The 15366-nt window shown below is 39.7% G+C and overlaps 1 protein-coding gene across 1 annotated transcript in view; it reads left to right on the forward strand.

Annotated features, from left to right (window-relative positions):
- Positions 1 to 10548, forward strand: part of TXLNB (taxilin beta) — a 67333-nt gene extending 56785 nt beyond the window's left edge. Inside the window, exons 9-10 of the mRNA XM_059177406.1 lie at positions 5269 to 5364; positions 6618 to 10548. Of these exons, the coding sequence (XP_059033389.1) occupies positions 5269 to 5364; positions 6618 to 7451 (930 nt within the window). The 3' untranslated portion in view covers positions 7452 to 10548. The remainder of the gene's footprint in view (positions 1 to 5268; positions 5365 to 6617) is intronic.
- Positions 10549 to 15366: the final 4818 nt, after the last annotated feature.

Consider the following 15366-nt stretch of genomic DNA (forward strand, 5'->3'; position numbering starts at 1 on the left):
AGACATGTAAACTACCAAAACTGAACCAGGAAGAAATAGAAAACCTGAATAGACTGATAACCAGTAAAGAGATTGAAGCAGTAATCAAAAATTTTCAAGAAGCAAGAGCTTCCCAGTACCAGAGAGCTTCCCAGGCGAATTCTACCAAACACTTAAGGAAGAATTAATACCTATTTTCCTGAAATTATTCCAAAAAATAGAAATGGAAAGAAAACTCCCAAACTCATTTTATGAGGAAGCATTACCTTTATCCCAAAACCAAAGTCCCCATCCAAAAGGAGAATTACAGAACAATATCTTTGATGAAAATGGATACAAAAATTCTCACCAAAATAGTAGCCAATAGGATCCAAAATTACATTAAAAGGATTTTCACCATGACCAAGTGGGATTTATTCCTGAGCTACAAGGTTGGTTCAACATCTGCAAATCAATGTGATACAATACATTAAAAAAAGAAAGAACGAGAACTATATGATACTCTCAATAGATGCTAAAAGAACATTTGACAAAGTATATCATTCTTTCTTGATCAAAACTCTTCACAGTGTAGGCATAGAGGATACATACCTCAATATCATATCATAAAAGCCATCTATGAAAAAACACAGAGAATATCATTCTCGATGGGGAAAACCCACAGCGAATATCATTCCCGATAGGGAAAAAACTGAGAGCTTTTCGCCTAAGGTCAGGAACATGACAGGGCTGTCCACTATCACCACTGCTATTTAACATAGTACTGGAAGTCCTAGCCACAGTTATCAGACAACAAAAAGAAACAAAGTCATCCAAATCGGCAAAGAAGTCAAACTCTCACTCTTTGCAGATGATATGATATTTTATGTGGAAAACCCAAAAGACTCCACTCCAAACTCCTACAACTCATACAGGAATTCAGTAAAGTGTCAGGATATAAAATTAATGCACAGAAATCAGGTGCATTTCTATACACCAACAGCAAGACAGAAGAAAGAGAAATTAAGGAGTCGAATCCATTTACAATTGCATCCAAAACCACAGATACCTAGGAATAAACCTAACCAAAGAGGCAAAGAATTTGGACTCAGAAAACTATAAAGTACTCATGACAGAAATTGAGGAAGGCACGAAGAAATGGAAAAATGTTCCATGCTCATGGATTAGAAGAAAAAATACTGTGAAAATGTCTATGCTACCTAAAGCAATCTACACATTTAATGCAATCCCCAGCCAAATACCATCATTTTTTTTTCAAAGAAATGGAACAAATAATCCTAAAATTTGCGTGAAACCAAAAAAGACCCCAAAGAGCCAGACAAATGTTGAAAAAGAAAACCAAAGTTGGCAGCATCACAATTCCAGACTTCAAGCTCTATTACAAAGCTGTTATCATCAAGACAGTATGGTACTGGCACAAAAACAGACACATAAATCAATGGAACAGAATAGAAAGCCCAGAAATGGACTCTGAACTCTATGGCCACCTAATCTTAGACAAGCAGAAAAGAATGTCCAATGGAGAAAAGATAGTCTCTTTAACAAATGATATTGGGAAAATTGGACAGCCATATGCAGAAAAATAAAACTGGGCCATTTTCTTACACCACACACAAAAATAGACTCAAATGAATGAGACAGAAATCCATCAAAATCCTTGAGGAGAACACAAGCAATAACTTCTTCAACCTCAGCCACAGCAACTTCTTCCTAAAAACATCACCAAAGGCAAAGGAAGCTAGGGCAAAAATGAACTATTGATGAATGAACTCATCAAGACCAAAAGCTTTTGCACAGCAAAGGGAATAGTCAACAAGACCAAAAGACGACTGACAGAATGGGAGAAGATATTTGCAAATGACATACCAGATAAAGGACTAGTACCCAAAATCTATAAAGAACTTATCAAACTCAACATCCAAAGAACAAATAATCCAATCAAGAAATGGGCAAAAGACATGAACAGACATTTTTACAAAGAAGATATCCAAATGGCCAATAGACATGAAAAAGTGTTCAATATCACTCAGCATCAAGGAAATACAAATCAAAACCAGAGCGAGATACCACCTCACACCAGTCAGAATGGCTAAAATCAACAAGCCAGAAAAGGACAGATGTTGGCAAAGATGTGAAGAAAGGGGAACCCTCCTACACTGTTGGTGGGAATGCAAGCTGATGCTGCCAGTCTGGAAAACAGTATAGAATTCCTCAAAAAGTTGAAAATAGGGCTACCTTATGACCCAGCAATCACACTGCTGGGTATTTACCCTAAAGATACAAATGTAGTGATCTGAAGGGGCACATGCACCCGAATGCTTATAGCAGCAATGTCCAAATAGCTAAACTATGGAAAGAACCTAGATGTCCATTCAACAGATGAATGGATAAAGAAGATGTGGTATGTATATAATGGAATACTATGCAGCCATCAAAAAAAATTTGCTGTTTGCAATGACGTGGATGTAACTAGAGGGTAGTATGCTAAGCAAAATAAGTCAATCAGAGAAAGACAATTATCATATGATCTCTCTGATATGAGGAATTTGAGAGGCAGGGTGGGGGGGTCATGGGGGGTAGGGAGGGAAAAAATGAAAAAGATGGGACTGGGGGGGAGACAAACCATAAGAGACTCTTAATCTCACAAAACAAACTGAGGGTTGCTGGGGGTGGGAGGGTAAGGATGGGGTGGCTGGGTTATGTGCTATAGTGAGTGCTGTGAAATGTATAAGACTGATGATTCACAGACCTGTCCCCCTGAAGCAAATAATACATTATATGTTAATGAAAGAAAGAAAGGAAGGAAACAATTCGACTTACAAGCACCAAAAACTATGCGATACCTAGGAATAAATCTAACTGAAGAGGTAAAAGACCTGTACTCCGAAACTATAAAACACTGATGGAAGAAACAGAAGATGCCAGGGGCATGATCCCAGGGTCCTAAGATCAAGCCCCACAGCCAGCTCCCTGCTCAATGGGGAGTCTGCTTCTCCCTCTCCCTCTGCTGCTCTCCCTGTTTGTGTTCTCTTGTGCTCTCTCCCTCTCTCTCTCTCTCACAAATAAATAAATAAATTCTTTTTTCAAAAAAAGAATCTGAAGATGACACAAAGAAATTGAAAGACCTTCCATGTTCATGGATCAGAAGAACAAATATTGTTAAAATGTCTATATACCCAAAGCAAATCTACACATTTAATGCATCAAAACACCTACAGCATTTTTCACAGAGCTAGAACAATCCTAAAATTTATATGGATCAACAAAAGACCTGAGATAGTCAAAGCAATCTTGAAAAAGAAAAACAAAGCTGGAGGCATAACAATTCCAGATTTTAAGTTATAATACAAAGCTGTAGTAATCAAAATGGTATGGTACTGGCACAAAAACAGACACATAGATCAATAGAATAGAATAGAAATCCAGAAATAAACACACAATTTTATGGTCAATTAATCTTTGACAAAGCAGGAAAGAAAATCTAATGGGGAAAAGAATGTCTCTTCAACAAATGATTTTGGTAAAACTGGACAGCAACATGCAAAAGAATGAAACTGGACCATTTTCTTATACCATACACAAAAATAAACTCAAAATGGATTAAAGACCTAAATAGGAGACCTGAAAGCATAACAATCCTAGAAGAGAACACAGGCAGTAACTTTTTTGACATTGGCTGGAGCAGCTTCTTAGATACACTTCCTAAGGCAAGGGCAATAAAAGCAAAAATAAACTATAGGGAATACATCAAAATAAAAAGCTTCTGCACAGTGAAGGAAATGGTCAACAAAACTAAAAGATAACCCATGGAATGGGAGAAGATATTTGCAAATGACATATCTGGTTAAGGGTTTGTTTCCAAAATAGATAAAGAACTTTTAAAACTCAACACCCTAAAAATGAATAACCTGATTAAAAATGGGCAGATGATGTGAACAGACATTTTCACAAAGAAGACATCCAGATGGCCAACAGACACATGAAAACATGCGCAACATCACTCATCAAGGTAATGCAAATCAAAACTACAAAGAAATATCATCTCACACCAGTCAGCATGGCAATAAAATTAACAACTCAGGAAACAACAGGTGTTGGCAAGGATGTGGAGAAAGGAGAACCCTCTGCACAGTGGGTGGGAATGCAAACTGGTGCAGCCACTATGGGAAACAGTATGAAGATTCCTCAGAGAGTTAAAAATAGAACTGCCTTATAATCCAGCAATTGCAGTACTAGGTATTTACCCAAAGAACAGAAAAATACTAATTCAAAGGAAAACAAGCACCTTAATGTTTATGGCAGCATTATCTACAATAGCCAAATTATGGAAACAGCCCAAGTGTCTATTGACTGATGAATGGATAAAGAAGATGAGGTATATTTATACATGCAATGGAATATTACTCAGATAGGAAAAAGAATGAACTCATGACATTTGCAACAACATGGGTGGAGCTAAAGAGTATTATGCTAAATGAGGTAAGTCAGTCACAGACAAACACCATGTGATTTCACTCACACATGGAATTTAAGAAATAAAACAAAAGAGCAAAGGGGGAAAAGTGAGGGGGAGGCGAAACAGACTCTTAACTAAAGAGAACAAACTGATAGTTACCAGAAGGGAGATGCATGGGGGGATGGGTGAAATAGGTGATGGGAATGCAGGAGGGCACTTGTTGTCAGGAGCACCGGGTAATGGATGGAAGTGTGGAACCACTATACTGTACACCTACAACTAACATTACACTGTATGATAACTTACTAGTATTCAACTAAGAACTTTTTTTTAAATGTAAAGACAGAAAATAAAGAACTGTCTTTGCATAACAACTTTTCAGATGTGCCCAGATAGTATCAACATTTTAATGGTAAAGAGCCTGTTTAGCTTTCCCACTGATAGTTTCTTACTCAATAATGTAAAAAAAAAAAAAAAAGAAGAAGAAGAAAAGAAAAAAGAAAGAAATCTAAATTGCAAGCTTATTCCTGTGACTAAATAAAGCTACTTTTACTTTAAACTAAGGAAAATACAGTGACAAAAGAAGGGCAGACTTAAGGAGCTTCCTTCTTCCTGAATGGGCTCTGGTCCAAATAAGTTCGTTCAACACTGACCTAGATGATTCATAAATATATATGACTCTCCCCACTCAATCTTCATTCCGCAACATCAGACCTGTTTGCTTCAGCAGCTAGAAACAAAAGGACTTTTCTTAGCGTCACATATGGAACTAATAGCCTTTTTTGATATATTAAGTCTTTTGGATTAACATTAAAATATTCCAATTTCTGTAGACAACTAAGAAAATGAAGAAGTTAGAGAAGGACACAGCCATGTGGAAATCCCGGTTTGAGAACTGCAACAAAGCTCTGCTGGACATGATTGAAGAGGTAAGACTTCCCCCAACTTATTTTCCTCTGTTCAGTCCAAATACTCATACTCAGAAGATTATTATGATTGAATAGTACAAATTATAATCTTTGAAAAAGAGCTGATTTTTTTTCTAAGATGTGACCTATGAAATTATAATAAAAATATTTAGAGCAAAATGGAATCCGGTCCAGATTCACAAAGAGCTTTGTGACCCTAAGTCACCTGCCTACTTGCCGAGTCCAAAGCTGTCCTCAAATCAGCTCCATGCCTGCCCAACTGCATTCCTTAAAGACAGGACAAGCATCTTACTTGTCTTTGAATTTCCCTAGTGCCTAGCACAAAGCAGGTGCAGAATATATTAGTGAGTTGATTTGAACCTATGAGGGAAGACAGCAGCCTGAGCACTCAGAGTATGTACTACTTTATAGACAGATGTGGGGATGTGTTGTTTAATTCTTCCAGTAGCCATTTAATTACAGATAGTATGTCAAGCTCTGTAGATGTTGAGGCAAAGGTACATGGTCCTGGATCTAAGAAGCGGAGCTTACAGGAAAAGGTCTCTCCGTATCAAAAACTGAAAAAAAAAAAAAAAAAAAAAAGTCTTAAAGGGTACCAAGTAGCACAAAGGTGGGGGCAAAGAGTAAGATGATTAGGAATGATTTCATGCACAAACACACCAACATTTTGTACAGAAAAAGAGAAGAACTGAACAGTTTGAGCAGGCAGCATCATGAATTAGTGTGTGGGGAGTTTCTGTCGTTATAATTACTCTTCTAACAATTCGTCCCAAATTGCAACCAATTCCAAAGAGATGAGCTTATTATTCACCAACATAAATCAAACAGTTGCTGGAATCGCATACAGCAGTTTATCTCTAGACTAGATGAGGCACTGCTGACAGCCACGTCCCCCTCCATCTCATTGTGCCACTGGAAGACGTCTCGGTCTTGCAAGCAGAAAAATGCATGTACTTTAAGATTTTGGAGGCCCTGGGCTGGAGCAAAGAGAAGCTTTGCCCTCTTCCTCTCCCAAAGGAAAGGATACAGTGATTCAAACTCTACCCGAGTCTCACACACAATGGAGAAACAGCTGTGATGCCCCAGCCAGGTGTCTGTCCAGCCACCTCTAGCGGTCAGGCCCCAGGGTCTGGTAGACAGATTCCTGGGCAAATGGTTTTGCTCGTCTCCAGAGAGCATCCTGACAATTTTGCTTTGTTGATTTATGCTTCTCCCCCCCCACCCCCGCACTTCCTACTATTTTCAAATCACAGAAAGCACTGAGAGCTAAAGAATATGAGTGCTTCGTCACGAAAATTGGGAGGCTGGAGAACCTCTGTCGAGCTTTACAAGAAGAGAGAAATGAACTGTACAAGAAAATTAGAGACGCAAAAATGCCTGAAACGGATGACCGAGGTCAGCACACCTCCGACGAAGAGCCCGAGTCCGCCGTGTCTGGGGGCGTGGGGGTTGATACAAAGGAAGCCGAGAGCGTTCACAACGCTGTGAAAAACCTGGCCACAGCCTTCATGGTCATTCCCCACCCAGAGTCACCCCCTGACCTGGCCAGAGAAAGCCAACCGGAATTCGGCAGTCCTCAAGGGGGTGCTGACTCGGCCCTGCGGGAGCCGGAACAGTCCCCTCGGAGCCCTTTATGCCCTTCCCGGCCTCCCCCAACTCCTCCGGCAGAAGCCGAAGGAAGCCATGCGGCAGAACTGCCCTCCAGGCCCGGGAATCCCCCCGCGGGGTTGGGAGCACAGGCCCAAAACCCGGGTGTCCCTGCAGCAGCCCAGGCTGACCAGCCGCCCCAGAAGGCGGAGGCAGAAGCTCCCAGTCAGGCCCCGCAGTCCCCCTCCGAGGCTCCCCTCCCAGCGATGGAGGCTAAGGGTTGGGCTCCACCAGCCAGGCCAGCTGAGCAGACTCCAGCTGGGGTGCCCGCCTGTGGGCCCAGGAGGCCGCCGCCCCCACCCCCACCGGAAGCAGCGGCAGAGGGGCTGCCCCCACCCCCACCGGAAGCAGCGGCAGAGGGGCTGCCCCCACCCCCACCGGAAGCAGCGGCAGAGGGGCTGCCCGAAGGTGCCGACACCAACCTGGAAGGAGTAGACTAAGCTTCGCTGTGCTTCCGAAGCTCTTCTTCCTGCCTGTACATCGTCATAACAGATTGTCTTCTGAAAAGGCATTAAGGGCTAGGTTTGTCTAAGGGAAGAGACTTAATTAGAATCAAGACATTTTCAAAGGTTGTGCAGAGCACTCTTAGCCTGTGCTATTTGTTCTCAATTTATAACCCATTTGCAGCTTTTCCGTTTAACATGGGTTGATAGTATAATTTTCCCAAATGGCAACAAAACAAATAAAAAATTCATATTAGTTCTCCATTGAGATGGTATTTATTTCAGTTTCTTAATCAACAATTAGATTTGGTGTTTCAACACTTCACTACAATATATAAATATAGAAAAATGTGATGTTTCATTTTATTTCCCTATATAGTTTTGATAGGCTCCATAGCAAGTAATGGATACCCAGGTTCCATTTAAGTATCTACCTAATATATGCATACATATGGCTGTGTCTGAATGTATATACATATATGTGTATGTTTCAGAGTATATACATATGTGTGTGAATATATACATATATGAGTTTATGTGCCTATATATACATGTGTGTATTTTATATTATATATACACATATATTTTTATATATACATATATACATACAAATATATACACATATACACATATACACATACACACACACACACATATATATATTACACATACATTTCATCCCTTTTTGGAGTTCTGTCAGGTAAAATATTTAGATGGTAATCAAAAAAATCATCTATTTGCTTGGGGTGAGAGTAGACTAATGCTCTGTGAATCAGAAGTAGGTTGAGAATGCAAGTATTTAGGCCACATAATGTTGGGCTAAAACAAGTAACCGAATGGTAGATCAATAAATCCAACCAATTGGCCAATTGGTCAAATGTCCAAACAGCACTCTGCACACATTGTGAGTGTGCAGAACACATAGACACAAAGTTGTCACAAGAGGTTGTAAGCAGAAAAGGAGAACAGTCACAGCTATAGACCACTCACCTCTTCCAGATGCCTCTCAGACACAACTCCGCATATTGCCTTGCTACCCCATGTAGTGAGGCAGGGACTCGTGGCTACCTGCATGGAAAGGACTGGAAGTGAGTTGTGATCCAGGGCATGGAGGGACTGAGGGTCCTCAGACTGACAGAAGGCTATGCTCTTACTCCTGCCTCCTGTGCTATAGGAGTCTTGAGAAATAATGTTCACCTACCCCTACCAGGTCCCTAGCTCCCTCACTGCCATCTACTGCTCTCTTTCCAGAGGGTTTCCCACCACTTCTTGCCATCATGGCTTTCATGTATATTCTCAAAGCACCTGCACATTTTTTCCAACTTCTTCCCACCCCAGACTTTACAGGAAGTTTTACCCAGCCTTCATCTCAATTATTGCTAACTAAAAGCTATTATTTTTCCAAAACAGAAGTTCACACACGATCTTAATATGAGTGATGAAGCATACAAACCAACACATTATCTGCTTTTTGGAATTCTCTACAAAGAACAAATGGGTCCCTACTCAAAATGGTTTGAAAAATACGTAAGGACTCAGAAGAAGGCAAAAGCTAGAGACACCTGGGGTTGTCTACATGAGTATTACATTACCCTTGCTGGACAAGAACCTCTAATACCGCTGATGGCATAAGTTACTCAACCTAGGGTAGAGGGAGACTGGAATAGTGAAACTGGAAGCAAGGGAGAACAGGAGGGCAAAGAAGAGAAGAAGGGGAAGAGGAGGGAGAAGATAAAAAAAAAAGTCTAACCCAGCCCTACCTTAAAAGTTGAATTCAAATAGAAAAATGGATGAAGGCAAGATTCTCTACTCTTCCTCCGGAAATCCATTCTTTAGTGTCACGGGGGCTTTCTGCCAGGGGACACAAAGCATGTAGGCAGCAACCAGATGCTCCAAATATTGTAAACTGCATATAACTTGTTTGAAGGAGACAGTGAGGGTAAGAACAAAATGCTAATCAGGAAAAAAAAAGTATATCACTGTTTGAGAAAACACATATTTTTATTTATTTTTTTTCCATGGATTTTTAAAGGCTTGAAATACTATAACCACAGATGATCCAGCCAAATTCAACATCACTGGAAATCTTAGAGATTTAAACATTCATTTCTTTCACAGCCAAATGCTCACCGTAACAATCCAGGAGGGTCTCCTTTCCCACTATTTACAGAAGCTAAACGTCCAAGAACAGAGTAAGATTAGATAATCATAGTAAAGTCTCAGTCTGAATGCTTTGCACAAGAAACAGGAGCCAAAATCCAGTAAATCAAATATTCTAATATTTGAAGTTCTTTTTTTTTTTTTTTTCCATCCAAAAATCTTTCACAGCAACACATTACTTAATACTGTGTATATCTTGGGTCGAGTTTCAATGCAATACCTTGCCTAAAATTTGCAAAGCTTAATATAGGCTCTGGAAGGATTATTTTAATATTCAAAGACTGTTTTATTATAGTCCTTTGTATTAAAATTCGGCCTTATGAATTATAACAATAACTCATAAGATCTGAAAGAATAAGGAACTTCTATTCTTTATCAAGTTCATGTAACTACTTCTAGAGATGCCAAATCTACTTTTCAGAAACACCAGTATTGTTTGTGTTTTCTAAATTAAAAAAATGTAATTTATGTACCTATTAAAGTTACTTCTCTTCCCAAATGCCTACTTTTGTTACTTCCATGGGTCAATAATACCTAAGAAAGAGTCTGGCTTTATTTTGTTGGTGGTGACATTTTTGGTCTCTGAGTAGAACATAAATATAATGAACACTTTGATCATCTTGTGGAGTGTGTGTGTGTGTGTGTGTGTGTGTGTGTGCGCGCGCGCGCGCACAGGCACGCACAGTGAGAGAAAGAGAAGGAGGGAAAGAAGAGACAGAGAACATGACTGCCCAGAACTAATGAGAGAGCAAAACCCCAACTCCTCTGCCTGGCCCTCAGCTGCCAGCAGTGATCACGTGGCCTGTGTTCCTCTTCAGTGCCCGTCTCCAGTGAGACTGTTTCCAGGGGTTTCCCTGCCATGTGAGCTCTCAGAAACACTCTGAGGAGTAAGGGAACAGGTGTGGAAAGTGTCAGCTCATTTTACTTCTACCTGGTCTTTTTTTTTTTTTTTAAGATTTTATTTATCTATTATTTGAGAGAGAGAGAGAGCATGAGAAGAGAGAGGTCTGTAGGAGAAGACTCCCTGCAAAGCAGGGAGCCCAATGTGAGACTTGATCCTGGGACTGCAGGATCATGACCTGAGCCTAAGGCAGCGGCTTAACCAACTGAACCACCCAGGCACCCTCTACCCAGTTTTTCTAACTGCTCCAAGAGTTTCCCTAGTAAGACCCAAGAGGCCTGACTATTCTGCCTTTTGCTTTTCTCTCTTCCCAATCTATACTGATCCAGGAGGGGTTTCTTGAACAAAACATTTCCTAGTATGCTCAGAGAAGAGAAATATTTAGCTAAAATGAAAAAAAAAAAGATTAAAGCTCCTTTTTTGCCTGGGATAGATATAAATTTTTAAAATGTGTAACTATCTAGATATATCTAGAGCTACTTTTAAAATAGCTCTTTCAGGGATGCCTGGGTGGCTCAGTTGGTTAAGCAGCTGCCTTCGGCTCAGGTCATGATCCCAGCGTCCTGGGATCGAGTCCCATATCGGCTCCTTGCTCCGCAGGGAGCCTGCTTCTCCGTCTGACTCTGCCTTCCACTCTGTCTGCCTGTGCTCGCTCTCGCTCGCTCTCTCTGACAAATAAATAAAATCTTTAAGTAAATAAATAAATAAATAAAATAAAATAAAATAGCTCTTTCATTCTCTCTCTCTCTTTTTTTTTTTTTTTTTTGAGATAATGAAGTATTATGTATTGGCTCTAAAACAGAAGCTGCTTTTCAATAAAACTAAGATATCACTAGGGGAGAAATCATTTCAGGAAAATGTTCTCAGCTCCTTCTCCTCTAATTGGCAATTTTATCCAGCAGTTTGGAAAAATAAAAGTAATTTAAAATATAAAGAATTAGAGTGTCTGACTGGCTAAGTCAGAAGAGCATGAGACTCATGACCTCGGGATCGTGAGTTCAAGCCCCACCTTGCTTATAGAGCTTATGTAATATGGAAAGAATTCCCTAAGAGAAGATAGGAAATAAAAATGATGACTCTGGTCTCTAACATTTGTTGCCTTCATAAACTGGCAAGAAAGATTTAGACTAGGCGAGTAGGGTATATGGGTAAATTTTCACAAGGTTTAAACCGTTTATATTTCTGAACTTAACAACCTAAAAGTTAAAGTTATCATTAGATCAACCACAAGGGCATTCCACTTGAATAGAAGCATTCATAAATGATGTTACTAAAGATTTTTCTCAGTCCTGTGAAACTGTATCTTCCATACTTGAAGTGAAGTCTCCTTGGTAGTAGCCCAAGAGAAGTTCTATAAATACCAATTGCTGGGGCACCTGGGTGGCTCAGTGGGTTAAAGCCTCTGCCTTCGGCTCCGGCTCAGGTCATGAACTCAAGATCCTGGGATCGAGCCCCGCATCGGGCCCTCTGCTCAGCAGGAAGCCTGCATCCCTTCCTCTCTCTCTGCCTGCCTCTCTGCTTACTTGTGATCTCTGTCTGTCAAATAAGTAAATAAAATCTTTAAGAAAAAATACCAGTTGCTACTGTATCTGTGTGAGTGTTCCCACAAACACACACGGGTGCACATACATACATAAACACATGAGTATAAAATTTGTCCTAGATTTGATGCTGTTCCTGTCGGTGAGTTTACACCTGTTTTTTCAAAAGACATTACTATTCCTTTCCTGACAAGGACAAACTACGAGAAGAAATCATTTCCTGTATAGATAAGGATATTTGATAGAAACACTTAATTAGCAAAATAAACCCACAAGTTCATTGATTCATGGCACAAAAATTATCCACAGAAGCTGATTCACTCTACCAGGAGATAAGAAACAAGATCAATGTTTTACAAAGTGATATATCCTAACGTTCAATTACCTCATGTCAAAATTAAAACATACCAAGGTATAAAACTCCTTATTTCGGGGCTGACAGTCAGTATGACATTTTATGTCAAATAACACAAAACTATCACAGAAGCCAAGTAAGAAGACATTAGGGTAAGAAAGGGAAAGAAGCGAGAAAAAGAGACTTTCAATCTGAGAGCTCATACAAAAATGAAAAATAAAAAGGATAAAACTTTAAGAGCAATAAAAGGAAGAGACACATGGGTGGATGGGCCCTTTTGTGAAAGCAAGACCCCCCCGGGAGCAAGAGCCATGACAGCATTAGCACAGCTTCCTCCCAGGGGATTCTTACAGACATGTTTCTCAGTGCGGTTGCTTTAGTGTTTTTCTTCTTATTTGCCTTTCTTCTAAAATAATAAATGCATTCTTTTCTGTAAAAAAATAATAATGATAATAAAATTATATCATGGGATGTGTAGAAAACAGAGAGAAGAGACAATTATCCCTAATTCCATCACCCTAACTTAACCAGGGTCAGCATTCTCTCTATCATTGTATATTTTATATCCTCTCTCTTTTTTATTTAACATGATTTAGTTTGTCTTTGGGGAAGGGGACAGTAGTTCAATTGAGAGTAACAGCTATTAACGGCTGCCAGATTTGAGTGTTTACACTATGTACTCAACTCTTACACACTTTACCATATATACACACGGAAGTATATTATGCTATTTATAGAATCAGACTATGCAAATACAAATACACAGCATTCTCAAACGTTGTTTGGAAAAGTTGTGCTATGCCTTGCACTTGGATGTTCCACATGTATACACATTTCCAAGTAAATCTGGACATAGCTAGAGTGAACTTGACGCAGCTCAAAAAAGAAAGAAATATCCAACTCTAGAGACAAACAAATGCGGTAACTGAGAAAATAAGAGAAAGGGTCAAACTCAGGTTTATGAAGTGACAAGAAGCATATAACACCACAAATCATAGCCTTGGCTAAATAAAGGTCAATATTCTAAAATAAATTTACACTCTTTGACATTAACAAGACAGTTAGTGCTTTTGTTGCTCTAATGAAATGATGGTCACCAGCATTAGCTATAGCATATCCATAAAATAGAGCCAGGCTGAAAACCAATGTGAACTTGAGATTGATCTGACATCTACCAGGCAGATGCAAGCAGCCATGGAGTAATCAGAGAACCCATATACTAAGAAGACTTGAAAGTCAGGGTTCAAATTTATAGGAATAGCACAACAAGGATGCCTTTCATCGCACCCAAAGTCATGAGGCTAAACATATGTCAGATGTGATATCATAGGCCAGATTTATTAGAAGATAGCCAAGTTCTGCCCAACCCAGTATAATCCCTCGCAGACTATTTTAATACTTAGTGTAAGGAATTCATGTTCAATCACTTGTTTTCTTAACATCCTTATCAAGGAGTTAAGTCTAAGCTTAAGTCTAAGCAAGGTGGAAAGGGATAACACAAGTCCAGGAATCAGGCCATAGAGTCCCTAGATGACTGGGTGACTTTGGAAAAATAACATCTCTGGGCTTCAGTTCATTCACCTTATAAAATGAGAGCCTTAGACTGGATGATGCCTGAGGGTTTTGGCATCTCTGATTAAATCCTCAAGAGATTTAAGAACTTCTATAGGGCTTTCCACAGCCCAGGGAGAGCTGTAATCTAGAGATCTGCACATCACCTTGGGCACTTCTATTCGAAATCAGGCAAGGGGAAAGAGACAAGATATTACCCAAATAAAAGAAATGCTTTTAATTTTAAAAATTAGAAGAAGTATTAAGGAAGAAATCACAAATTCTTGGAGTTCTTCAACAAATCCTAAAGACCGTCTATGTATACGGGTCTATACCCGTATAACTTGACTCTATTGGCTCAGGACCAGAAGGCCTGGTTGAGCCTGACGATTCCTGGGCACTCAGTGCCAAGGGAAGGGTCTGCAAGAGATGCTGAGAGGCCCTACACCCCACTAAACGTTCTGCAACCAAAAAGCAGGACAGTGACCTTCAGCAGCATTTTTACCACAAATGGTACCCAGATCTCCAAGTGGAAAAGTTATGTTCCTGGTCGAGAAGGAGGGTTCTATGGAAGGTGTGTGTATAGTTATTTGTGTGAATGTATATGAGTGCATACTTGTATGTGAGGGTAAGTATAAGCCAATGTATGTAATATGTGCCGGAATATGTGTATAGTTTTTTGTGTGTGCCATGTGCACATAGTTCTATGTGAAGGTTCACAAGTACATGTGACAGTATTTACCCATAAAAAAATCGACATGAGCCAATATACATGTGTGTTGTTATGTGCAAGTTTATGACGTGTGCATGAGAAGACTGAGAACTAGAATCTCAATGCCACTGATGTGATTTGAGGCATGTGGCTAGCTTGGTTTTCACAGGATCGTGGCTTGTTGCAGGCATTTGTTCACATGACCAGTCCACTTTTGTTTACAGTGGCAAAGGGCTTGTTCTTTTTTGGCTGACAGTCTGCCTTCTAAGCAAACAGGCAGGTGGGTGAAGCTTCAGGTGTGGGGGCAGGTGCTCTTGAAATAATTGCACACACTACCAGCCCTGGGTGATACCCCCATTGATGCACAACTCTCAGCCTCAGCCAAGGCTCTGGGTATGTCTGGAGATATTCTCATAGACTAGCCACAGCTTGAGCAGGGAACACAGGAGGTAGTAGAAAATATATATATATATATATATATATATATATATATATATATATATATGGCAGACATATATTATATATATATGTCTTTACTAAACTATCAGCCAGCTGAAACTAAGCCGCTGAATATTAAGACTGTTTCTCTGAATTAAAAACCAAAGAGAAAGTATCCAATCCATTTATGGTTTTTTTGAATATTTTTAAAATTTATTTTCAGCATAACAGTATTTATTATTTTTGCACCACAC

The sequence above is a fragment of the Mustela lutreola genome, chromosome 6 (assembly GCF_030435805.1).
Source record: "Mustela lutreola isolate mMusLut2 chromosome 6, mMusLut2.pri, whole genome shotgun sequence".
Classification (NCBI taxonomy): Eukaryota; Metazoa; Chordata; class Mammalia; order Carnivora; family Mustelidae; genus Mustela; species Mustela lutreola.